The sequence below is a fragment of the Panthera leo genome, chromosome C1 (assembly GCF_018350215.1).
Source record: "Panthera leo isolate Ple1 chromosome C1, P.leo_Ple1_pat1.1, whole genome shotgun sequence".
Classification (NCBI taxonomy): domain Eukaryota; kingdom Metazoa; phylum Chordata; class Mammalia; order Carnivora; family Felidae; genus Panthera; species Panthera leo.
Window position 1 is genome coordinate 105,286,127 of NC_056686.1, and position 26,679 is coordinate 105,312,805.

At 43.2% G+C, this 26,679-nt stretch overlaps 1 protein-coding gene across 4 annotated transcripts in view; it reads left to right on the forward strand.

Moving 5' to 3' along the window:
* Nucleotides 1-22,496, forward strand: part of PIP5K1A (phosphatidylinositol-4-phosphate 5-kinase type 1 alpha) — a 40,060-nt gene extending 17,564 nt beyond the window's left edge. For 3 of the 4 annotated variants that reach the window (XM_042953946.1, XM_042953944.1, XM_042953945.1), the window contains 14 exons: nucleotides 3,298-3,329; nucleotides 5,423-5,503; nucleotides 7,214-7,344; nucleotides 7,787-7,904; nucleotides 8,117-8,269; nucleotides 8,991-9,290; nucleotides 13,461-13,666; nucleotides 14,453-14,536; nucleotides 15,612-15,660; nucleotides 15,858-15,942; nucleotides 17,011-17,157; nucleotides 17,359-17,488; nucleotides 20,504-20,552; nucleotides 20,836-20,926. In XM_042953946.1, coding sequence (XP_042809880.1) covers nucleotides 3,318-3,329; nucleotides 5,423-5,503; nucleotides 7,214-7,344; nucleotides 7,787-7,904; nucleotides 8,117-8,269; nucleotides 8,991-9,290; nucleotides 13,461-13,666; nucleotides 14,453-14,536; nucleotides 15,612-15,660; nucleotides 15,858-15,942; nucleotides 17,011-17,157; nucleotides 17,359-17,488; nucleotides 20,504-20,552; nucleotides 20,836-20,838 — 1,548 coding nt within the window. In that variant the 5' untranslated portion in view covers nucleotides 3,298-3,317 and the 3' untranslated portion in view covers nucleotides 20,839-20,926. Of the gene's footprint in view, nucleotides 1-3,297; nucleotides 3,330-5,422; nucleotides 5,504-7,213; nucleotides 7,345-7,786; nucleotides 7,905-8,116; nucleotides 8,270-8,990; nucleotides 9,291-13,460; nucleotides 13,667-14,452; nucleotides 14,537-15,611; nucleotides 15,661-15,857; nucleotides 15,943-17,010; nucleotides 17,158-17,358; nucleotides 17,489-20,503; nucleotides 20,553-20,835 lie in introns of all 4 variants that reach the window. The other variant, XM_042953947.1, reaches the window with a different exon arrangement.
* Nucleotides 22,497-26,679: the final 4,183 nt, after the last annotated feature.

The window sequence follows — 26,679 nt, forward strand, 5'->3', positions numbered from 1 at the left end:
TCCTCCTTCTGTACTTACAGAAGAGAAAGTTTGATTATGAGGTGAACAGGTACAATGCTGTTGACTCTTCGGTCTCATGGACTTCTCTAGTAGACAGTTTCTTATTGACAGAGCTTTGGACCAAGTGGTCAAGCCTTAGCAGGTGGTATCTGGTTCCTTGAATTGTCACTCTGTTCTTTATTAGGTTTGTAGACCAACCTGGGTGTTAACAGCAACACTGGTAAAATTCTCTAGATATTTTTTTCTTCCCTTCCATTGTTCATTTTTGTTAGATTCGAGCTCCGGTCTGTGCCACAGGGGCAGAACTTCAAGCAAGGAATAGAGTAAATCTTAGGTCCATGTTCTCTTTGAAGAGAATATTACTTGGTCTGATTGTTACTATTTAGATCCCAATATTGTTCTAACTGCTTCAGCTATAGTGTCCTTGGGATTAATCCCAGTTTTGCGCTTGCTGATAGCTAAGCCATTGGCACCAAAATTCTGCTAAGTGAACTCCTCCCATCCTGGTTCTGGGTACTTTTGCAAGAGTGTAGCAGCTGTAGAGCTACAATTTTTGTGGGATAAAACTAGCAAAATAGAACTTTTCAGGGAGTAAGAAAGCCATATACCTAACTCTGTGCCTTGAAATCACTTAATCTGCCTTTTTATCTGCATTGTTTAACTTTGTCCAGTGACTACTTCTCTACAGAGGAGGAAATACTGTCAGACTAGGGCTGGATGTTGGCTTTTCTTGGTTCTGCCAGATCGCTTCCAAACCTCTTCCTCTGGGATAAAAAAGGAAGGGATAGGCCAAGCATTGACCAAGGAGTGCAGAATCAGTGTTCGTCTTCTTAACTGAAAGCCTACTGATTTTCTCATTGAGAATCACTGATTCCATAGTTGCATGTACGCACTTGCAGGAGGGTTGGGGAGGGGGGGGCGCGTTGGGAGGAGCCAAGTAATTTGAGATGCTGATTAAAATTTCATGAAGGCCTAGGTAATTGAACATTAAACCTTGCTACGGGCCCAACTTTGCTCTTGCTTTAGAAATCACAGAGTTGGGGCGCCTGGGTGGCTCAGTCGGTTAAGCGTCTGACCTCAGCTCAGGTCATGATCTCACAGTTTGTGAGTTTGAGCCCTGCATCGGGCTCTCTGCTGTCAGTGCAGAGCCCGCTTCAGATCCTTTGTCTCCCTTTCTGCTCCTCCCCCGCTCATTCACAAGTGCGCTCAAAAATAAACATTAAGAAAAAAAGAAATCGGGGTGCCTGGGTAGTAGCTCAGTCAGGCGTCCAACTTCGGCTCAGGTCATCATCTCATGGCTCGTGAGTTCGAGCCCTGTGTGGGGCTCACTGCTGACAGCTCAGAGCTTGGAGCCTGCTTCAGATTCTGTCTCCGGCTCTCTCTGCCCCTCCCCCACTGTCTCACTGCCTCTGTGTGTGTGTGTGTGTGTGTGTGTGTGTGTGTGTGTGTGTGTGTCAAGTATAAACAACAACAACAAAGAAATCATGCAGAAAGAACATATTTGTATAGCACTTTATAGTCTATTTGATTTAGCTTATCTAATCTTTACATAAGCCTTCTAATATAGGTTCTTTTTTAGTTAAGTATAGAGAACAATTTTCCTGATTTAAAAGAGATTTGAACCCAGGTCTTCTGATTTTTAAATAGCTCAGCATGTTGACTCTTGGCTAAAAGGTTATAAGATATAAAAGGTTAGACTTTTTTTTGTTGGTGGTGGACACTTTATTGTAGGTCAGTAGCAGTTTTAATCCTAAATCTGAATCATCCTGGCTTATTGTTCCTTGGAAGCTTAGTTTAGGATTCCATTACTAATTTACCTAGTCTTTTACCCAAGTAAGTTGATGATTGAAGATGAAGCATCTCTAAAGGGTATAGATTATTGGGCTCTACTGGTTTTTCAGTTTTCTGGGTCATTTTATGTAGCATATCTTCCTAACAGCTAGGTGACATTTTCATTGCCTCCGTTTTTGGGAAGAGGAGTGAAAACTATCTGTTCCCCATTTTTTGCCACCCTGACTCACTCACTATCGGGAAGGAAATTTTACTGCTCTGTTTATTGGTAACAGAAATACTTGGTCTGTGGCCTCTGTACAACTAAGGGCTAATTATCACAACCTTGCCTCTGAGCCCAGCTGTATTCTGAAATTCTCAGGGCCCTTGATCAGTTGTCTTAAACAGTCATAATTAGAGCTTTACCTTATTGCCCTTAATCCCATGTGTCTGTTGCCTCACCATTAATCCTTATACATATAGTGGAACCGGGGTCTTCCTACTCAAGTATTAACTTACATTATTGAAGATCCATCCCATCAGTCTCTTTTTAATTTTCTTTAATATGGCTAATCTTTATTCCCTTTGAATTCGTTAGAATTAGATTGAAGTGATATATCAGTAGTCTTTGAAGGTATAGATCAATATTCTCCAATATGAAGGGGAGGACAGTCTGTCTCTGAGTGTTCATGTGTCTCCAGTATGATCATGGATGAAAGTTATGGGGATGACAGACCCTTGAGAATTGATTTAACCTTTCAGGGTAGGTTTTCTACAGATAGGTTCTTTTAGTCACTTTAGCTAAATATATTCTTACAATCTTTCCTAAACTTAAGTGAATAAAAGTCATAATACAAGATTGAACCACACACTTGTCTTACACATCTGCATTGATTAAATATTTGGTAAGTAAAACTCACTTTAGTAAGTAAATGCCAACAAATTCCTGTTGGGTTTACAGCAGAAATCAAGGTGAGGAGGTAGAGATGCAGAATCTTCATTATTTTGACATTGCATTTTCTCGTCTTTAGCTGCCTCATTTCCATAGATCAACTCTTTACCTTTTTTTCTGAAATAATTAATTAGGAATAAAGCACCATAGATAGGCTCTAAAAGTTCTTACCCTTTTACCACTAAAGGAAAAATTATCAAGCCCTAGACTCTCCAGTGGGTCTTTAGGTATCTCTTATACCTGTTCTCTTTCAGCCCTGGTATCAAATGAGACCCTCTTGACTGATGGTTAAATGTATCAAGAACAGATATATTTTCCAGAAAAAATATCACCTGAGTAAGAAAAGGGACTAGAACAAGAATGGAATATGCATAAGGGTTCTGTGAGTATGGAGGAAGAAGAGGAATGAATATTTAAAACCCCTTCCCAAAAGGATCTAGTATCAGAGCAAGAGGCAGGGGCTCATGGGTTTAGTTTGACGCAAACCCCGATTGTTTCAGTGTGCTTGATAGAGATTGTGGGTACTAGTGTGTGTGTACACACTTGTAATTGTGTTTTGTTTATTCTTTTAACAGCATCTGGAATCAAGAGACCCATGGCATCTGAGGTGAGTTTTATATTGATATCATGTTTCTAAAGCTTTAATTCTGGGATAGAAGGATACCTGTTTATAACATCTTTATTTTTAACCCTCGGATCTTGGAAGCTAGACTAGATTCTTACATGTCTTTGGTAAGCTAGAAATTATACAACTACCTTTGTTGCAGTTTATTGTAGGTATTAATAGCTCACATTGATGATTACAAAAATTTTTTTTTAGTGCTTATTTTTGAGAGAGATATAGAGCATGAGTGGGGGAGGGGCAGAGAGAGAAGGAGACATAGAATCTGAGCTCAGCTTAACCAACTGAGCCACCCAGGCGCCCCTATCTTTTTTTTTTTTTGAATGTATCAAATACAGTGTACCAGAGAGTAAATAATTTACCTAAGTGCCCTTTATTCTTAATTAGTCCTGTAAACACCGCTGTGAACTAAGTACCATTGTTATCCATGTGTTACAGATAAGAAGAGTGAGGATTAGAGGTTCTGTAACTTGCCCAAGGTCACACAACAAGTGGGATCAATAAGGCTGGGGTTAAAACCTGCACAGTCTGGCACTAAAGCTCACTCTCTGGTTTTTGCTGTTACTGCCTTCTGGTTACATAGCTTCAGTGAATTTAAAGAACAACTTTTAACCATACAGATGCTGTTAATTGCCCAAATTTTTCTTTTCTGTGCAGAATATCTTCCATTTGCTTAACTTTCTTTCTATTCATTATTTCCTGAATCTCTTCTTACTTCTTGCCTCTCTCCTCGGTTTTATGACAGGGCTTCAGAATGCAGACCCCCTTTGGCCTGTGATTTTAGATTTTTCTCTTGAGAACCTCTTTCAAGATCTTTGAGATTCTTTACTGAAGGTTTTCTGACACTAAGGGCCTCAGCAAGAACAGTAAAACTTGAATATCAGGCCCTAAGATCATCATACCCTATTTACACTGGGCTTTTTTGCCTCTGGCTTGTTAACTTAAGGAGTATTGACTTCATGAAGAATACCTTTGTGTCTTGTGCTTCATCTTGATGTGGGGAATTGCCTTCTAGGCTCAGCTGCTGTACTGTGTTACTCCTTCCTCATTTCAGGGGCTGTCATGTGGGTGGAAAACAAAGCCAAAGCTCATTCACAGGAATCTCTTCATGGCCCTGAGGCCCCTGTCTCAGGAGTCCTCTTATTGCCTCAGCTTTTTAGTGCCTCAACTAGCAGTACTTTCATTTGCAAGTGGCTAGATCATTGTTACTGGTGAATTCACTTTGGGCAAATAGTGTTCAGGTCGGGTTGAAGGTTAGAGAGTTAGTAATTTCTGAAAGGAGGTTGGTGAAAAAAAGAAGGTCTGTGGAACTACTTTTAACCTATCTGCTTCTGTGAACTGAGGTTTGTTCTTTTTCCTGGAGCAGCTATTTCGTAGTTCTCTTGTTTCTGCTTTTCCTTAATGATACTCATTTTTTTTTTTAATTTATTTTTGAGAGAGAGAGCATAGGTGAGTGAGTGCTAGTAGGGGAGGTGGGAGTGGGGGGGAGAGAATCCCAAGCAAGCGCAGCCCGATAAGGGACTCAAACTCACAAACCATGAGATCATGACCTGAGCAGAAACCAAGAGTTAGACACTTAGCCAACTGAGCCACCCAGGCACCCTGGTACTCATTTTTTAAATGTCATCTTTCTGAGGATCAAAGGTGAAGCATGTGGGGCACCTAGGTGGCTCAGGCAGCTGAGTCCAACTCCGATTTCAACTCGGGTCATGATCCCAGAATCATGGGATCGAGCCCCACATCAGGCTCTGTGCTGAGCGTGGAGGCTGCCTAAGATTCTCTCTCTCTGTCCCCCCTTTTCCATCTCCTCCAGCCTGCATTCTCTCTCTCTCTCTCTCTCTCAAAAAAAGTGAAATATTTGTGCCTAGGAATTTTCTGTGTTCTTTTAGCCAGTTAATTCATTGGGAAGCAACACTAGAGCTGTGTATTTGCACGGAATGAATCTTGTGAAGACTTTATAAAATGTTCTTCTAGAAAGGGTAGGTTGAGTGTTTCGGTTTGTTTTAATGTACCATCACAGTAGCTGTATGGTGTATGGCATGGGGATTGTGTGCTAATTTTGACTCTTCTTTTTCCAGGTGCCATATGCCTCTGGCATGCCCATGAAGAAAATAGGCCACCGAGGTGTTGATTCCTCAGGAGAGACGACATATAAAAAGGTATGTCTGGAGGCACCTGGGTGGCTCAGTTGGTTGAGCATCCGACTTTGTCTTGGGTCATGATCTTGCGGTCTGTGAGTTTGGAGCCTGTTTCGGATTCTGTGTCTCTCTCTCTCTCTCTCTCTCTCTCTCTCTCTCTCTCTGCCCCTCCCCCACTCACGCTCTGTCTCTCTGTCTCTGTCAGAAGTTAATAAACATTTAAAAAAAAAAAAAAGGTATGTCTGGGTGGAACCCTTTCATCTTACTCCAGGAAGGGATAATTCTGTCCCCTTGATGATATTCTCCACATTTTGTCTCATTCCTTGATATCCTAAGCCTTTGTGCAAGAACTATCATACAACTTGGACTTTAGAGTTTACTTGCAGTTCTGGACTACTCTGGAGATTCTCAGGCTTCCCAAGGGACAGTGTTCAACCTTCCATTGAGCATCTATACTTTGTTTAATATGGGGTGTGATGATTTCTTGGAGTCCTGTTTCTGGCCCATGTAGATTTTTCTTACATGTGTTCTCTGCCTTTATTGCACTGTCCCAAGTAATAGAGGTGGACTGAAGTCTGTCGGGCACCTGGCCCTCCCTGGGAATGGGCCCAAGGCCCAGTGTCAATTCCACAGATATATATCGAGCTCTGTTTATGTGCTGAACATTGAGACAAAAAGATGAGTTTCTAGTCTAATTGGAGAGGCACACACTTAAAAATCTAGTTATAAAAAAAATTTTTTTAAGCAATCTCCACCCCTGATGTGGGACTCAAACTCATGACACCAAAATCAAGAGACATGCTCTACCGCCTGAGCCAGCCTCTAGTTTTAATTTTATTTAGTTTTAATTTTAATGCTTAATGAGGACTAAATAGAAGTACCAGTAATTTAATACTTGATGGGGATTGGGGATGAGGGAAATCATTTAGAGCAAAACTGTCCAGTAGAACTTCATAGTGATTGAAATGTGCTATAATCTGTGTTATCCAGTAGTAGCCACTGGTCATACTTGAATGTGGCTGGTAAGACTGAAAAGGTGAATTTTTAGTTTATTTTGATTTTAAGTTGACAAATAGCCATGCATGGCTGGTGTATTGGGCAGCACAGATCTAGATGATCTGATAATTTCCTATAGGATTGTAAGAGTGGGGCTCTTGACCATAGGGTGATCATTTTAAATCTAAATACTTCCCGCGGAAATAATTTGAGTCTTTCAGGCTTTTTTCACTTAGGAACTATTTTGTGCCACTCTGTTGTCCTTGGGACACCAATCAGGCTCTGCCTTAAAAGGACTTAAAAGGCCTTTTGTAGCCAGGTAGTCAATCAAAATATCAGTTAATTTTAGTTACATTCTATATTCCATGAATAAAATGTTTGGAGAAGCCCCAGGTACTCTGGGGGCAGGAACCTTTGGAGTGAGATATAAGATTGTTGTCTCAGGACGTTATCTTCCAAATGTAGATATGGATAGGCAGGAACACCTTGCCTAGCTGAGGCTGACTCAGACAGTCTGCCATTGCTACTGTGTATCTTTGTACCCTGCCAGTCTTTACCAGGCTTAACTGCCGAGTTAAGCAAGAGGTTGGAGGAACTGGATTGCCCCAGCTTAGTCTGAAGTATTAGAAGGGCATTTGCCTTTGGAGTGCTTCTGGCTCTTCCCTCCAGAGTTTTTATTGTTCTGATCAGATTTAATACTAGAATCTTTCCTCTCATTTCTCTTCTGTTTCTCAGACAACCTCATCTGCCTTGAAAGGTGCCATCCAGTTAGGCATTACTCACACTGTGGGAAGCCTGAGCACCAAACCAGAGCGTGATGTCCTCATGCAAGACTTCTATGTGGTGGAGAGTATCTTCTTTCCCAGGTACAGAGGTTAATGTTCATGGGAATTTCCTGGGAAGTGTGGCTTTTTCATATCAACCTGAGGGCAGTTTTAGGGGTTCAGGTCTAACATAGGCATGTGCCCACTGTCCAGTCCTTAACTTGATCTTAGTTGGGGTGATGTGGGACTGGAGAATTTGGAGAGCAGATGCTGTTTTTTGAGTACTTCCATGAGCCTCTGGCCTGTGGAGTGAGCCGTAAAAGCAATTTAGTGCACTAGGTAAGAGGCAGTGTGATTCTCTATGCCCGTGTCTTAATCCCCATATTATGCCAATGTCCCGTTAAGTAACTGCCTCTTTTAATACCTCTGGTTCTCTCAGAAGGGATGTACTGACCTGCCTCTGGGTGACTGAGTGTCTGTCCAGGGTAGACTCCTTGGTTGACAGGGACTGGTAAATTATAAGTTCTTCTATTTAACCCTACAGTGAAGGGAGCAACTTGACTCCTGCTCATCACTACAATGACTTTCGCTTCAAAACCTATGCACCTGTTGCCTTCCGTTACTTTCGGGAGTTATTTGGTATCCGGCCTGATGATTACTTGGTAAGCTTCTGGATCTCAGGACCCTATGACTCCAGTACCAGAGGGATCCTCCCAAAGGAAAACCCTCTCTCCACAGTCTTGCTTTTCTAGTCTTTCTTTAGAATAGCATCTGTACTTAATTTCTGTACTTTAGAATTGCATCTGTACTTAATTTCTGGTTGGACAAGCCCTGGTATTTCTGAACCTCTTGCTCTCTTCTTTCTGGGCCCTAGTACTCCCTCTGCAGTGAGCCACTGATTGAACTCTGCAGCTCTGGGGCCAGTGGTTCCCTCTTCTATGTGTCCAGTGACGATGAATTCATCATTAAAACGGTCCAGCATAAAGAGGCGGAGTTTCTGCAGAAGCTGCTTCCAGGATACTACATGGTGAGAAAAGAAGAGCACTTGGCCACCTGTGCTGCCCACTCCACTCTTGAGCAAGGTGGGGGTTGGGGGGTGGGGTGGTTCTTGTCAGCAGGGCAACATGATGTCAGCACTTCTGTCTTAAAGACGTAATTCATTTTGGGGCTTTTGGGCCCATCTCTCTTGCCTCTCTGGGGCCAAAAGGGTTTTATCTGTCATATTTTAAATGTTATTTGGCTTAGACCGTCCTACCCAAAGGTGATATTCAGTGATAATTTTGTTTTCTGTTCTTAGTCTACCTCCTACACCAGGAGAATGAGGGTTACTTCCCTTGATAGTACTCTATTCCATCTTACTCTGATTGACTGCCCTTGGAGCTTCTGGAGAAGTTAGTTTTGCTTCACATCACACCCACAAGAATATGCTATACCAAGGGCTTAGAGTTAAGACTTTTTCAATACGATCTTCTCTTGAACCTCTTTGAAAGAATATGTCCATCATACATTGAGTATGCTGACTGATTACTGGATTGGAGGGTCTGTGGCTCAGCTTGATGGTAATCGGATCACTGAGATAGATGTGTTGGAAAATTGTAAGCAAATATGATGTGGCCTTATGGGCAGACAGATTGGACCTGAACCCCATGTAGCAGACAAAGAAAGATGGGTGGCAACTTTTTGCCCTTGAGTTTCACTGAAAATCAGCTGACTTGTTGTCTTACTTCTTTTTACTTTCATGCCCACAGAACCTCAACCAGAACCCTCGCACTTTGCTGCCTAAATTCTATGGACTGTACTGTGTGCAGGCAGGTGGTAAGAACATTCGAATTGTGGTGATGAACAATCTCTTACCACGGTCAGTCAAGATGCACATCAAATATGACCTCAAGGGCTCAACCTACAAACGGCGGGCTTCCCAAAAAGAGCGAGAGAAGCCTCTACCCACCTTTAAAGACCTGGACTTCTTACAAGACATTCCAGATGGTCTTTTTTTGGATGCTGATATGTACAATGCTCTATGTAAGACCTTACAGCGTGACTGTTTGGTGAGTTTGTCATATTTCCTTTACTCTCAGATACCAAAAATTTCAGTCACTTAAACAGGTTATTATTCTCCCATCAAATCTGTACGAGATGGGACTCAGTTCCTTAGCTCTATATGTCCCAGACTTCATTTAAAATAACTTTTACAGGGGAGCCTGGGTGGGTCAGTCAGTTAAGCATCCGACTTTGGCTCAGGTCATGATCTCACAGTTCGAGAGTTCAAGCCCCGCAGTGAGCTCTGTGCTGACAGCTCAGAGCTTGGAACCTGCTTTGGATTCTGTGTCTCCCTCTGTGCCTGCCCCTCCCCCGCTCACACTCTGTCTCTGTTTCTCTCTCTCTCAAAAATAAACATTAAAAAAAAATTGTTTTATATAAATGTATTAATTACAGGGTACCTGGGTGGTTCAGTCAGTTAAGTGACTGACTTTTGATTTCAGCTCAGGTCATAATCTCCTGTTTCATGAGTTCAAGCCCTGCATCGAGCTCTGTGCTGACAGCTCAGAGCTTGGAATCTGTTTCAGATTCTGTATCTCTCTCTCTTTCTGCTCCTCCCCCGCCCTCTCTCTCTCAAAGATAAACATTAAAAAACATTTAAAAAAATTAATTAAAAAATTGAAATAAAATAACTTTTACATTAGGTCATTGCTGAGCCTTTACATTTTTACATTCTGTTTATCCTCCCCACACCTGGCTTCATTTTCTTCTCTACCTCTCCTAGGCCTCATAATCCTGTATTCTTCTTATTTGCATATTAGCATCATTCCTCAGATCTTGGTCCTGCCTACCAAATCCACATTTATATCTTGGAAGCTGTGTGCTGCTGAAGGAAATCACACACCTGTGTCTACTGGCATCTCTATAGGTTGATGCTGTCCAGCCTCAATATTGTCCACCAGTCCACTTCCTGTTCCTTTCAGCACAGATGTCACATGATTGGGACTGTCTCCAAACCATTTTCTAACTTTTATCCCCCAGCCTTGTTTCTCAACAGACTACCTTGCTCTTCTGTTCCATACCATCCCTTTGTCCTGCCCCCATCTCCAATTTATAAATATGTCTGCAGTCACCCATCCTTAATCTCCTTTCTGCCCAACTTGGTGTCTTAGTCCGGGTCAGTCCCTTTTGCAGGACTATTTCCTTAGGATCCTGCTTCACAACTTCCTTCCTTTCCCTCCCCTGGCTTCCGCCTCTACCAGCTGTTTTCTTTCTACGTACAAACTTTTCTCTCTTTTATCTTAAGGTTAGGAGGGTCCTTTTTCAGTGTGTCTATCTAATGATGTTTCTATTTTTTCCTTTTCATTTATCTTCACCTATTCTTGCCTCAACCCACTGTCCTGGCTTTTGCTCTCTCTTCAAATGAACTGTTCTCCCCAGTGACGACCTGGGATGCCAAATAGAGACAACTACTTTTTTTTTTTTTTAATGTTTATTTTGAGAGACCATCCCAAGCAGGCTCCCCGCTGTCCATGCAGAGCCCAAAGCAGGACTTGAGCTCCTGAACTCTGAGATCATAACCTGAGCTGACATCAAGAGTCAGGTGCTGGGGCGCCTGGCTCAAGTCGGTTAAGTGTCTGACTTCAGCTCAGGTCATGATCTCACGGTCTGTGAGTTCAAGCCCCGCATTGGGCTCTGTGCTGATAGCTCAGAGCCTGGAGCCTGCTTCGGATTCTGTGTCTCCCTCTCTCTCTGCCCCTCCCCTGCTTATGCTCTGTCTCTCTCTGTCTCAAAAATAAATAAAAACATTTTAAAAAATTTAAAAATGTAAGCTTTAAAAAAAAAAAAAAGTCAGGTGCTTAACCGACTGAGCCACCCAAGTGCCCTGAGACTACTTCAGAGTCTTTCCTTGAATTTTCTGCAGCTTGACAGTTGACTATTTCCACTTTCTTAACATACCTTTTTTTTGTTTTTCGTGACACTTTTTCCTACTGATTTTTTTTTTCCTCAGCTGTTACTGTAGGATCTTTCTCTACTCCGTAACATTGTCCATCCTTGTTCTTTGCTTACTCTGCATCTATTTACAGGGCAATGCCTATATGTTAGTTTGAGTCCTTTGGTTGAAAGGACTAGATACAATGGAGCAGAGAGTTGGTTTCAAACTTTAATAAGAATCACTCCTGGGGTGCCTGGGTGGGTCAGTTAGTTAAGCATCCAACTCTTGATTTCAGCTCAGGTCATGATCTCAGGTTGTGAGATCGAGCCCTGTGTTGAGCTCCACTCTGGGTGTGGAACCTGCTTGAAGTTCTCTGTCTCTCTCTCTGTCTCTCTCACTCACTCACTGTCTCTCTCACTCACTCACTTTGCCCACCCCCCTCTTTCTCCAACAATGACAACAACAAAAAAGAATCACTCCTATGCTCTCTTCATCCCTTCCTCCACCAACCTACCAAAACACCCTTGGTTGAGCTGCATCACCAAAGTGGGCCACTGGAACTGGTGGGAGTACACCCTTTCACACGCTGTTCTGGGATGGAAGGAGGGTTGAGAACTGTGGGATACAATTCAAGCTCCTTGTTTTTTATTAAAAAAAAATTTTTTTTTTAATGTTTATTTATTTTTGAGAGACCGCAAGCATGAATAGGGGAGAGGTAGAGAGAGGCACCAAAGCAGGCACCAGACTCTGAGCTGTCAGCACAGAGCCTGACATGGGGCCTGAACCCACAAGCTGTAAGATCATGACCTGAGCCAAAGTTGGACCCTTAACCGACTGAGCCACCCAGGCACCCCACAATCGAGGCTCCTTAATATGACACATCAGGCCTGTTATTGTTTTGCCCCTATCAACCTCTGTAATCTGCCACACCATTTTTTTGCATTTTCTGTTTTAGCAGTACCAAATTACATCTCACAGGATGTAACATGCTGTTTGTTTCATGTCTCTAGGCCTTTATTTGGACTTATTTTCCAATTTATCCTTCATAAGCTTATTTATGTATCACTTCTTGACTTCTACACTAGTCATGTAAGCAGTTTTGTTGTTGCACATAGTAGACTGTATTGCATTTATTTTTGTAGTTTTCTTTCCTAAATTATAATATCCTTGAGGACAGAACCTCTCAAGTATCTTTGTACCCCAATAAGCAGGCACAGCGCATACAGATGTTAGGGCTTCGCTAAATACTGAACTGAATTGAAGCTGGGCATATAAGGTCCTGCAGCAGATCTGTTCTATCACGAAGTGTACTTTACCAGACTTTCCTTGTGGATTCTTTACAATTCAAGTATGTATTCCTTGTTCCCTTGAGAAAATAATGCTCAATAATAATAATAAAGAGATACAATGAAAGAACAAAGAGCGTCTTGTGGGCTAGGCAGTGGTCTAATATATATTTACTCAAAAGGAAGAAAGCTGAGGGGATGTAAATGGTGACCAGAGGAGGTTAATGTGTTCTTCTTCAGGGACTAGGAGGAGCAAAGGATAAGCCTATGTAGTTAACCCTGGAGGTTTACTGTCAAGGGGCACCTTGGTGGCTCAATTGGTTAAGCATCTGACTCTTGGTTTCTGCTCAGGTCATTTATCTCACGGTTTGTGAGTTCGAGCCTTGTGTCGGCACAGAGCCTGCTTGAGATTCTCTTTCTTCCTCTCTTTGCTCCCCCCACCCCCCACCAATAAACATTAAAAAAAAAAAAGATAATTGAAGGACACCTGGGTGGCTTGGTCAGTTGAGAGTCCGAGTCTTGATTTTGGCTCAGGTCATTATCTCATGGTTCATGGGATCAAGCCCCACACCCCACATCGGGTTCCATGCTGATGATGTGGAGTCTGCTTGGATTCTCTCACTTCTCTCTCCGTTCCTCTCTCTCTTTCTCAAATAAATAAACATTGGGGTGCCTGGGTGGCTCAGTCAGTTAAGTGTCAGGCTTCAGCTCAGGTTATGATCTCAGTTCATGGGTTCGAGCCCCATGTCAGGCTCTGTGCTGACAACTCTGAGCCTGGAGCCTGCTTCAGATTCTGTCTATCTGTCTCTGTCTCTGTCTCTCTGCCCCTCCCCTGCTCACACTCTGTCTCTCCCCAAAATAAATAAATAAATTTAAAAAAATTAAATATTTAAAAAATATGTCTTTAAAAAACAAAAAAAGAATTGAATCAGGAAAGCTGTGAGGTCCTGAAAAAGAGTTCTCTTACCTCCCAAGGCTCAGATCATGGTTTTTGTTTTTGTTTTCTTTCCACTTAGGTGCTGCAGAGCTTCAAGATAATGGACTATAGCCTCTTGATGTCAATCCATAACATAGATCATGCCCAACGAGAGCCCTTAGGCAATGAAACACAGTATTCAGTTGATACTCGCAGACCAGCCCCCCAAAAGGCTCTCTATTCTACAGCTATGGAATCTATCCAGGGCGAGGCTCGGCGAGGTGGCACCATGGAGACTGATGACCAGTGAGTGGGCTCAGGGACACCGGAAAGGAGAACATAGACTCACTGTAGGTTTTTCTTGAGGAGGGGACCCAGCTTCTGGAATAAGAGTAACCCTGATTCAGGAGTTAAGTTGACAGTATTAGTATTTATAGAACTATAGAATGAACTTTCTTAAGAATATAAAAAGAAAGGAAGAAGTCTTAAATTGGGGATTTATAGCACATCTGAGAAAGAGAACTATTTGAAATTAAAAGACTTTTTGAAAAGAATCTACTCAGGGTCTTAGACACATCTGCCTATTATATTAAAACTTCACCAAAAGCAATTTGTTATAGGCAGCTTTATGGAAGATGTCCTTCTTACCACGGTGGATCTATCAGGGAAGCATATTTACCGCGAAGTATAAATGTCTTGTAGGTAGTTTCAGTTTTAAGTCACGGTAAAGGATACCATGACTCTCAAGAAGAGTGTCCTAGTGGGCGTGAATTAAAATATGAAAGTACTGAGGAAGTTCAGTTATCGGAACGTTTCCAACATGGCTGAGTAGAGGTGATATTAGATTCTCTTTGGTGGAATTAGGGTCGGAGGGGGCAGGTGAGTGAAACTTGGAGGCAAAGAGGTTGTAATACGTACTCCAGAGTGGTTCTTGGGGATGGAGGAAGGTTCTCACTCTTCCCCAGTTTATGGGAGATGGGACGGTTATGTTTAGGTCTCAGTTCCCTGTCCTGATCTGACTCGAGGTTACGAGAACCCCGTGTGCCAGGCCAAAGATTTTCTTAACTCTTTTCTTCTTGTCTTCCGGAACAGTATGGGTGGCATCCCGGCCCGCAATAGTAAGGGGGAAAGGCTGCTGCTTTATATTGGGATCATTGACATTCTTCAGTCTTACAGGTGAGGAGTGCACAGATCCCAAATGAGGGGGCAGTGTGGTTGCAGATAACCACTCACATTTCTCCTTCAGGTGGGTTTGTCACTAAATTCTTCCTGAAACAAGAACAGTGAGTTGCAGCCCAGCTGCTTACCTCATTAGGTTTTATTTTTATTTTTTTTTAATTTTTTTTTTTTTCAACGTTTTTTTATTTATTTTTGGGACAGAGAGAGACAGAGCATGAACGGGGGAGGGGCAGAGAGAGAGGGAGACACAGAATCGGAAACAGGCTCCAGGCTCCGAGCTGTCAGCACAGAGCCTGACGCGGGGCTCGAACTCACGGACCGCGAGATCGTGACCTGGCTGAAGTCGGACGCTTAACCGACTGCGCCACCCAGGCGCCCCCTCATTAGGTTTTAAATGATGGTTTGGTTCATTGATTTTGCCTGTCTCCCTGGCTTCATTACCCTGCCACTTCCCCAAACATAACACACACCTCTGTGGAGAGCTGAGTCAGTCCTCAGAAGCACCAGGGTAGAATACACCATCTGTCTGGCTCTTTGTGAGAAACCTGTGAGATGAGTCACACTCCACATTGGGATACAGCTGGAAACACGTTCCCCTTTCCTCAGAGGAAAAACAAGAGGATCACTGTGTTCTGTGCAGAGTGTTAGCCTGTGGAACGGAGGTAGTGAGGTGGTAGTGAGGGGAGAGCTGGGAATGCTGGATCCCAGGTTTCAGCTACTACTGAGGATTGGACAATACTTGGTTTACCGTTTCAGCGTCTTATCATCCAGTTTTAATTCCTCTCTTCCCCCTAGTAGCATACCCATCTATTCCTTCAGTTCTCCTTTTGTAATAAATGCTCTTGTCTCTGACTTACCAGGGACATAATTACTGCTCTCTTTCTATGGGAAGCTAAGTGACTTCCCTGGAAACAGCTTTGATCTCCATGTTGAACAAGCATGACTGTGTCTGTTCTTTGGAAAGCCAGTTTTATAGAGGGAGTGCTTTCCCAGCTTCTTCAACTCTAAAAGAGAAAACTGTGTCATTCACTTAAAAACTGTGGGGCTGTGTGATAAACATTTTTCTCGGCAGGTTTGTTAAGAAGTTGGAGCACTCTTGGAAAGCTCTGGTACATGATGGGGTGAGTAGCAGTTTGCTAGAGGCTCTCCTGCCTCCTTCAGTTCTGATTTGCCCCCTCCGTTTGTTCTTATTTCATTTGTGGGTTCTGCCCTTCTGCTTGGGTCTCAGCCTAGGGGAAAGCAGCCCTAGGACTAAATAGAGGCCCTCTTGCTGGGCCTTCCCATCTCTAACTCTGCAGCCCTCTCTTCTGCTCTGCAGGACACCGTATCGGTGCATCGGCCAGGCTTCTATGCTGAACGGTTCCAACGCTTCATGTGCAACACAGTGTTCAAGAAGATACCCTGTAAGTGGCTTCTACCAGATGACCCCCCAGTGCCTCCCTTACTCCAGGAGATGGGGGGGCAAGACACCTCTGTCAGGGAACTGCCAAAGCCTCTTCTGCTCTACCCACATCCCGTGAGAACTGCTGCCCGTCTTTATGTCAGTCACACTGTCTGTCCCCGTGGTTTCCGAGTTGCTGCTTTCCCCCTGGCTGTCCCTCCGTGTGTCATTGAGGTGAAGGGCATTTCTAGGAAGTGGGATTGGTGGGGAAAAAGTGTCGTTGTGGGAGTAGGATCCACGCCACAGGCTGAGATAGAGCCAGACTTACAGAGATAGACAAGGATATCACAGGTGTTCTATTTTCTGTTCATATCCCCAGTGCCAAGGAATTCTCAGAGTGGGATCAAAGGGTTGGAGAAGCATTTACTGATTTCTGCTTAGCAGTCCTTCTCACTCTCTTTCCTCAACTTTTGTGACTGGAAAGTGCCAGTATTCTTCTTCCCAAACCTTCCATGCTGTTGACCCTGGCACATTTCCAACTCCTCCTTCCCATCTCCTCATCTTAGGCCTCAGTCGTCCCTCAGTGAGGCAGAGAGGACTTAGGCATGCCAGACAGTCTTAAAGAAACATGGAAAAATCTTTTCAAAGTCTTTTCAAAGTGATATATAAACAAGTGTAAAGTATCACGGTGCTGTGTGCGTAAGTGCTACAAGGATGCAGAGTGAAAGGGTCATCTTCATCAGCTTGACCTGGAGGACGTTACTAAAGAACAAGGGGATGACGGAGCGGAGGACATCTCATCGGGTGGAAGCAAAGCCATCGAGGTTGCGTGTAGCAGGGGAAAGATGTGCGTGTGTGTGTGTGTTTCCTTTCGTCTAGGTTCTCTGCTTTCCAAAGTGAGGTGACCCAAGATGCACACCCTGTCCTCTGAAGAGTAGTTAATAGAGCTTGTCTTTGTTGACATTAGTCCTTCTGCCCGCTTTGCAGAGCACCTTTGGGTTTGTGTTGGGGGTGCTGGCGATTTGTATCTGTGTCTTGGTGATGGTTTCTTAGGTGGGTGCTAAGTAGGCTTTCTCTTTCCCTTTTGAAGTGAAGCCCTCTCCTTCCAAAAAGTTTCGGTCTGGCTCATCTTTCTCTCGGCGAGCAGGCCCCAGCGGCAACTCCTGCATTACTTACCAGACATCGGTCTCTGGGGAGCACAAGGCACAAGTGACAACAAAGGCGGAAGTGGAGCCAGGTCAGCGCCAGGGCTGGGGCTCCCATGTGCGTGGGCACTCCCTCCCTTCCTTCGGAGCCCTGTCTTATCTGCCTAGGACCTCTACTCTCCATTCCTGTCCAGGAAAAGCCAAGTTGCTTCATTTTTCCCCCCCCATATTTTCCCCACCCCATTTTGTCTTCTTTTTTATTTATTGATTTTCTTCCCTTTTCTTTTTTCCAGGCGTCCACTTCGGTCGTCCTGATGTTTTACCTCAGACTCCACCTTTGGAGAAAATCAGTGAGGTCACGACTATTCCTGACCCCTATTTCTCACCTGTAGTTGGAGAGACTTTACAAATGCAATCTACAAGGTTGGTTCCTTGGCCCCTTTCTCCATATAATCTTTTCATGTCTCTCTTCAGGTCCTTAGGAACCTCCATAAGTTGTTTCTTCAAGAGATCATTGTCATTTGCTCCTCACTAGATTTTTGCAGGTTTACTTTCTTTTAGCTGATCTCTAGTGATTTGGAAAAGTGTCAATATCTCTCCATCTTTAGGGGGGTGTGCAAGACTTTTCTGATATTCAGTCAAAACACGCCCCAACCAACCCTTTATCTCCTGATGAGTTAGATGAGAATTCTCTGCTTATTTTGTAAGCCTGGGAAGATTCCTGGGCAGTGAAGAAAATGAACAGTCAATCTTGCAAAAGAATCCAGTATGAAGATTGTGATTTAATTTTGTTACATGGTGTGTTGATTATTCCATCATAATACATTAACCTAAAACTTAGTGGCTTAAAATAACAAGCATATATCGTAGTTTCTGTGGGTCAGAATCTGGGTCTTCATGAAGTGTTGGCCAGGATTACTGTCTTGTCTGGAAGGTTTGACTGAGAGGCTTCACTTCTAAGCTCATTTATGTGCTTATTGGCAGCATTCAGTTCCTTGTGGGTTACTGGACAGAGGGCATTAGTTCCTCACCAGCTGTTGGCTGGGGACCTTCCTGTTCTTTGCCACGTGAGCCTCTCTGTTAGGACAACTCAGCACATAGCAGCTGGCTTCTCTCAAGAGTGAGTAAATGAGAGTGCATGCACCTTTGCAGAAGCCATAATCTTTTTGTAACCTAACCTCAAGATTGACATCCTGTCACCTGTACTGCATTGTAGTCGCTAAATGTGGCCCACACGCCCACACTCACAAGGAGAAGGGCTTACACAAAGGTATGAATATCAGGAAGCAGAGATCATGGGGAGCCACCTAATGAGCGACCTGTCACAGTCCATCTTCTGGCCCCCAATAATTCACATCCCTCCATGTGCAAAATGCGTTCATTGGCTCCCATGGTCTCTAAAAGTCCCATCCCCATTATAGCAGCAGCTCAAATTCCAGAATTTTGTCCTCTGAATTAGGTCTTGGTTTGAACGAATTCCCCAGGTGGTGTTCCTCGAGTATAGTTCCTCTCAGTCTTTTGACCTGTGAAAAATAAAGAGGTTTTCTCCCTTCATACCCAGCAGACAGTGGTGAGGCAGTAAGGAGATAACCACTGTACACATTCCTGTACAAAAAGAAGAGCGAAGGAGGCACAGAGGAGTCACTGGTGCATAGCTAAGTCCAAAATCCAGCGATTGTTGGAGTTTCTTTTATCGAGTCTCAAAACATGGGGGTAATTCTCCATGGCTCTTGGCTCCACCCTTTGGAGTCTTGGTTTTGCTTTCTGGGTCTTCCCTTTTCACAAAAGGTAGAATGTGTTTGCAGCTGAGTAGTTTTGTCAGCCTGCTCTCTTGCCAGTACAATTTTAGGGTCCAGTGGTCTCTTCATTTTGTACTGTTTCTGTCCCTTTCAGTCCAAGCTGGTAATGTTTCTGTTGTTATAATGCCCTCATAGATTTTGTGGACCTCCTATGAATCTCATTGGGATTCAGTCCTTCAGACAAAAGCCACACCCACAGATACTGACCGTCTTGATATAAGCCCTGTGCTTCTTAGAGATCCTGTTGTTGAGAGGATCTACAAGACATTAATCTTTTTGGATGGACTTTTGCATGATTGAATAGTACTCTAACCAACAAACTTTGATTTTTCTGAGGTCTCAAAAAAATGTTTTACAGTCATACCATTGGCTTTGTCTTTAGGGCACATTTTCCTGGTAGTACTCAGGTTATAAAACCTTGCTTGTTCACAAGCCGTTTCTTAATTTCAGCGTGGTTTGCTATCTGGAGGGGCTCAGAATTTTCAAAACCATTAAGTCCTGGCAAGTCCTCCTTTTATTTAATAGTCCTTCCCTTAATCTTTTTCTTCTCTTAAGTTTTATTCTAAGCATTATTAAGAAGGAATTGCATGGCACCTTCAGGACTTTGCTTAGAATTCTCCTTTGCTAGATCACCCAGTTCATTAGGCACATATTCTACTTTTCACATAACTGCATATGATATTGTTGCTAAACTTTGTTCCACTAAATTCCTTCACTTGCCAGTAAGATCTTTCTTACTCTCCTTTCAGCCCACACTGGCCACTCACCTATTCAAGTCTAAAATTCTACAGTATATTCATGGCACTTTTAAACTTTCACTAAAACTCTCCTTAAAGCCCACTTCCCTCTTCCAAAGCTACTTCCACTTTTTAGATTTTTAGTTCAGCAGCACTTCACTTTCAAGTACAAAAAGCTGTATTATCGATTGTGTAATAAATTACCTCCAACTTGGCAGCTAAAAACTACAAACATTTATTATCTCAGATTTTATGTGGCTTAAATACTTCATTGTGACTTAGCTGGGTGCCTTTGGCTCAAGGTCTCTCAGGATATTACATTCAAGCTGTTTGTAAGGGAAGTAGCCTCATCTGGAGGCTCGCCTGAGGAAGGATCCATTTCCAAACTCACTTATGTGGTTGTTGGCAAGATTCAGTTCCTTGCAGGCTGTTGGCCAGTGGTACTTCCTTAGTTCCTTGTCACATGCTTCTCTCAGAGCAAACAGAGCATGAGCCAAAGAGGAAGCTAGGTAGGGTATTTGGTAACCTAATCTCAGAATTGATGTTTTCTCATCTGTCCACTAGAAGAGAATCACTAAATCCAGCCTACATTCAAAAGAAAATTTTACAATGGCATAAATATCAGGCAGCAGTGATCACTGAGTGCCTGCCACACCTGGGAATTGAGGACAGAAGGGGAGGATATTAGGAAATACTTTGTAGTACTCAAGATGATAAATAGTTAATTAAAATGGCATGCTTCTAAATCTGGTAGTTTCTTAACCTTTTCTTTCTGAATCCTAAATTGATCTTGAAGTGAAATATGGAGAAGCAGTATAAGATCTGACTTGAAAGGAGGGTCCTTTTTCTTTTTTATCTTCTAATACTTCTCTCTGCCTCCATTTTTTTTTTTCTCCTGTTAGTTCAATCCTCTTGGAAAAGCCTGAAGTTGCAGAGTCAGAGTTCACCCATGTGAGTGTCTGGGATGTGGGGGAGGTAAATGCTTTGAAGGGTATAAAGATGATCACTGATGGAGTGGAACAAGGAGTTAATTGGCAAGGTTAAGGGACTGGGTGCCCCCCTGAATCTTGCCTTTTTGAATTTTGTGGTTTGGGAACCTTGTACTTGCAAGCAGAGACTGAAATAGAAGAAGACTTCTTAATTCTTTTAATCAGGTTGAAATTAACTTGAATTCCATTCCTGGCTCCTCATCTCATACTCCACATCCTTAATTTTACACTCTTTCCCTTTCCAGTGAGCAAAAAAATTCAGAAGACTTAGAACAAGATTCTACCAGCTTGGTGATCCCAAGATGCCAGCCCTTGCCCCAGCAATGCTGAGTTTTCTTCTTCGTGGTCATCACAGAAGAAGCATATTGGAGGCTAGGGGGGCTGTCTCTTTCCTGAAGAAGATCGTCTTCTCCATCCCTTTCCTTACAAATGGGCCTTAGTGCCTCGGACAGTTGAGGACAGCAGCGTCCTCCCCACTTCTGAGTTGAGTGGCATGAGTTTTCAACTGGCCAGCCTTGGCTTCCACAAATGAATTGTTTTCAAGCCCCCAGTTCTTCCTGCTAGAAGCGGGGTTGCTGGACTTGGTGGTTTTCTTCCTCCTCATCTACCCTTCACCAGGAGCTGGACTCTTAATTTCCTCAGGACAGACTGGCTGGCACCTTATCTCCACCTTAGCTCTTTCTCTGGAAGAAGACCCTGGTAACTTTTGTAAAGGTTTTGGGGGAGTAATGGTGTTAAACCAACTCCCAACTTCCTTTTTTTTCTTTTTTCTTAAAAAAAAAGGAAAAGAAAGATTAGCGCACAGCACACAATTTCAAGCTAGTTTCAGATCAAAACTCCAGAAGTGTTGGAGAGCTGCCTGTTCATGGGGTTCCCTCAGAAGAGCCCCCTGGTGTTTGAGAAATGGAAGTGTGGAACTGCTTTGCCAAGAGCAGCTCCTCTTTAACTCCTCCTCTCTTGATGAATTTCTTAAGGCTGAAGGAATGGAGAGAGTGGGACATGGGGTAATCTTTACCCCTTTGGTTGAAACAGAAGGGCAGTCATGGGGCTGGAAGATCAGAGCCCTTCCTAGGCAGGACCCGACTCACTGAGGGGCCATCACGATTATTACTGTTCTGCAATTTGAAATATATTCTGCTTGTTTTTCTAAATACGAAGACTTAATCAAATGAATTTGGATCCTTCTCGAAAGGTTTCTTCCTTGCCCTTCCCACCTTTTCTGACAAAGTTCTGCTGTTCGTGGAGTTCAAGTGGAAAGGGGACACCTGTGTCCATTTAACAGGCAGTCTAGCTATGAGGCTAGAGGATATTCTCTTAGACTCACAGGGAGCCAGCAGATTCTTGCCTAGGTGAGGTCATTGCTGTGCCACATGCCCTGCCCCTTCTCATACAGAGAACTCGGAAATGGGGGCTTTGTAATCCCTTTGTTCCCGTCTCCAAGAGTTGTGGTTCCCCATCTGATCCTCCTACTCCTGCCAGGGGAAGAAGGAGGCCTGGCATCTCAGGCAGATTGTTGAAGACTCTCCTGTCCATCCCACCCGACCTTGATAGTAGGGTAGCCCATCCCCCAAGTAACTGTCTATATTAGACACCCCCAGCCAGTTTCTGGCTGCCTGTCTTTGCTGCCATGTTCTTTTTTACAAGAAGGAAAGAAACAATTCTTGCTATTTTTTTTCATAATTTACTATTTATGATGTATTTAAGTGTTTTATTCAGGACAGAGTTCTGTAGGGGGTGGGAGGGAATATTTGAGGGAGGCTGGGTCTTAGGGAAGGGAATGGGGAATCAACATTTTTATGAAGTGTCATTATTTGCCTCTACTTTGTATTGTTCAGAAATCGCAAATGCAATATAAAAGTGATAAATCCTTGGTTTTAATGTATTAAACTTTCATCAGTTATTTAGACCTCTTGTTTCTTCCTAATTCTTTTTCATAACACCGTACGCTCCATCTCCTGCCCCAGTTCAGGCTCCATGTTCTTTGTGTTTTTCTGAGCGAATACTGTGTCTTCCCCAGGTTCCTTCAGTCTGGTGCAGGCTGGTGCTGGCTTCATTCCTTACCTTCCAGCCACCCCTCCACCATAACAACTTCAATTTGACAGGGAAAAGCGGTGAGTGAAGAAGGGAATTACCGTAGGTCTGTTGCCTAGAAGGCAACCCATTTTAACTGATGGATCTTGGGATCCAGCACCGAAAATCTTCCTCAAGTTTAGGAGGAAAGGAGAGGGACAAAGCAAGATTGAGACAAGTTGGTCTTCAGATTCCCTCTCTTTCCTTCCCCCAACCTGGCCCTAAGGCATCACTTAGAAGAGCATAGAGAAAGCATCCCTCAGTTCTGTTTTCCTCTTCTGTGAGGTTGAGCTTAGTTAGGCTCTTTTACTGTGATGGGAAACTAGGCCAAAGAGGGGGTGTTCATTCTAAGGCTTGTAGGTGGGGGGCTTTGGAGAGAAGCAAGTTAATACTATTCTTTCCACAGCACTATTCCTTACCTTGTTAAGATCATTCTACAAATATATAAGCGGCAGGTAGCAAGCAATGCACTGGGCAGTGGAGGTCAAAAGAAGTAATTGACCTTCAAGTGTGTATAGTGTACATACATGTGTGTACACAAAAACAACATGTTAGATGGGATACAGTGAAGGATTTCAGTTGTCTGGAGAATGGTATGGAATATGTAAGAAAATTAGAGGTCACTGTGGACCAGAAGTGTTGGAGAAAGTTGTACTTGAGCCCAAGGTCCTAGAGGTGTCTCTCCAAAACAGAGAACAAGGAAGAGACCACAGCAGAAGCAATGGTGGAGGAGACTTGAATGAGAATCTTGGTGTAGGTGGAGGACACCCAGGAAACCCTGACTGCTAGACTGAGGAATTTTTTATTTCATTTTATTGTTTAAAAAAAATTTTTTTTTAATTTTTTTTTTAAACGTTTATTTTATTTTTGAGACAGAGACAGAGTATGAATGGCGGGGGGGGGGGGGGTGCAGAGAGAGAGGGAGACACAGAATCTGAAACAGGCTCCAGGCTCTGAGCTGTCAGCACAGAGCCCGACGTGGGGCTCAAACTCACGGACCGTGAGATCATGACCTGAGCCGAAGTCGGACGCTTAACCGAGTGAGCCACCCAGGCACCCCTGTTTTTAAAATTTTTAATGTTTATTTATTTTTGAGAGAATGTGATCGGGGGAAGGGGCAGAGAGACAGAGACAGAGTCTGTCAGCTGAGCTGTCAGCAGAGCCCGACACAGGGCTTAAAATCATGGACCGCGAGATCCTGACCTGAGCCGAAGCCAGACGATTAACCAACTGAGCCACCGGGTGCCCGGAATTTTTTATTTTAAATTACTATGGGCAGTGAGGAACTGTAGAATGTTTTTTGCCTGTAGGACACGATCAAAATAATTCCAAGACTAATCTGTTGACAAAGTTCTCTCAAAGTATCGGATAGGAGAAGCAGACTGATTAGACTATAATAATTCAGGAGTGAGGTGGTGATAAAAAAGCAAACTATGATAGAACAAGTAATTGGAGTAAAAGGAACTGGGGATTCTCAAAGTTTTGAATGTAAGCCATAGGCTCAGCCTTCCTTTAGACTGGATAAGGAGAAAACTTCTTCCCTAATAGGACTTGAATCTGAACATGTTTTAGGCATAAGTTTACCTGTTATGCTGAATAGGTGCAGTAGACACCCTCTGATGGTCAAAGGGCCCCTCTAATGAGCAGCAGCTGCTACTTCCACATAAAACTAAAAGTTTAGGAAAGCAAGAGACCATGGTTTAACGTTTTTCTTTTAAGCATGTCGATCTCAGCTATTCTGAAAGTTATTCACTAGAATTGGGGTCTCATCCCTTCTTGCCATAGATTCCAGATTAAACTGTGTATTCTTTAGTTTTTCTTCCTCTTTTCTTAAATATTTTATTTTGAAGTAATCACTACACCTAACGTGGGGGCTCGAACTTACAACCCCGAGATCAAGAGTAGAGTCGCAAGCCAACTGGGCCAGCCAGGTGCTCCTCTTTAGTTTTGCAAGGACACAAAAAGGTCAATATCATTTGAAAAATTACTGTCTAGAAGTTCATTATACAGCATCTTTTTCCAATTAATTCTCTCACTTAATGGAAATTTCCAACCAAAAGAGTAGTGAACCACCATGTATGCATTGTCCAGCTTTCAATAATTATCAACAGAAGTAAGGCCAATCTATCTCACCTATTACTTTCTTTTTTTAGTTTTTTTAATGTTTTATTTATTTTTGACAGCATGAGTGGGGGAGGGGCAGAGAGAGAGGGAGACACAGAATCCGAAACAGGCTCCAGGCTCTGAGCTGTCAGCACAGAGCCCGATGCGGGGCTCAAACTCACAGACCGCGAGATCATGACCTGAGCCGAAGTCGGACGCTCAACCGACTGAGCCACCCAGGTGCCCCTCACTTATTACTTTCTAGTCCATCCCCACTTTCTTTCTGCACCTCCAAAGGATTAAGTTAAAATAAATCCCAGACACCGTATTCTTCCATCCACAAATACTTCAACATTTAACTGAGATAGGGACCCTTTTTAAAAATATATATAGGGGTAGGGTCACCTGGGTGGCTCAGTTAAGTGTCCGACTTCAGCTCAGGTCAAGATCTCACGGTTCGTGGGTTCGAGCCCCATGTCGGGTTCTGTGCTGACAGCTCAGAGCCTGGAGCCTGCTTCAGATTCTGTGTCTCCCTCTCTCTCTCTGCCCCTCCCCTGCTTGCACGCTGTCTCTCTCTGTCTTTCAAAAATAAGTGAATGTTTAAAAAAAAATTTTAAATAAAAAAATATATAGGGGTAAAAAAATTATATATAGAGACAGAGAGAGAGAGGCACCTAGGTGGCTCAGTAGGTTGACTAAGTATGACTCTTGGTCTTGGCTCAGTTCTTGGTCTCGAGGTTCATGAGTTCTAGCCCCACGTTGATCGGGCTCTGTGCCATCAGCACAGACTAGGATTGTCTCTCCTCTCTGCCCCTCCCCTGCTTGTGCTTGCTCTCTCAAAATAAACTTACAAACTTTAATATATATATAACTATATTATCATGCCTTAAAATTTTCTTAATAACAAATCTCCAGCCAGTGGTCAGAGTTAGCTAATTGTCTTACAGATGAATTTTTGTTAATAGTTTTTTTGTCCCTAATCTCTCTTGAACTCCCTCTAAGGTTTTGCCCCCACCACCCAACCAAAACTTTTAATAAGGTCACTGGTGACCATCTGGCTAAATCTGTCCGTCCTCTGACATGGCAGCAGCATCTGACAGCTTCTTATTCCCTCCTCTTGGCTTCTGGGATACTACTTTCACTAGGTTGTAGCATGGTGCTACACTGCTACATCTCTTTTTTCGTGCCTGCCTCTCTAGCCTCTAAATGTTGAAGTGCCCCAAAACTCAGTAATAGGGCCCCTTCTTTCAGTCTACATTCATTCCCTAAGTAATTTTTTAAGTCCTCACAGTAGCCTAAAGACCTATATAATTTGTTCAAACCCCATATCACCTCATGATCTAAAGACTATCTCAATATTGGCTAAAAGCTCCCAAATTTCCGTCTCCAGCCTAGACCTTTCCTTTGAACTGCAAATTCCTATATCCACCCGTTTACTTGACATCTAGATCCAGGTGTCTAATAGGCATCTTAAACCTAACCATGACCAAAGCTGAATTTCTGGTTCTTGTCCCTTCTAACCCATCTTCAGAAATAGTGATGGGGCATCTGACTGGCTGGGTAGAGCCTGCCACTCTTGATCTCAGGGTTGTGAGATCAAGCCCCACGTTGCACATGGAGCTACTTTAAAAAAAAAATTTTTTTTTGATTAAAAAAAATAATGACCCCATGCTTCTAGTTGTCTAGAATCAACTAGTGTCTTCCTTAACACTCCCTTCCCTTAAAACCTCCATCAGATCCATTGGCAAATTCTGTCAGTTTTGTATCTTATGAAATACTTGAAACCCAACCATGTATCACCATTTCACCCTTGTTACCACCCTAGAATAAGCCATCGTCATATTATCTGATCAGTGAAGTGGTCTCCTAAACCGGTTTATCTCCTGCTCTTTTCCCCAAGGGCATTTCTCTGTAGC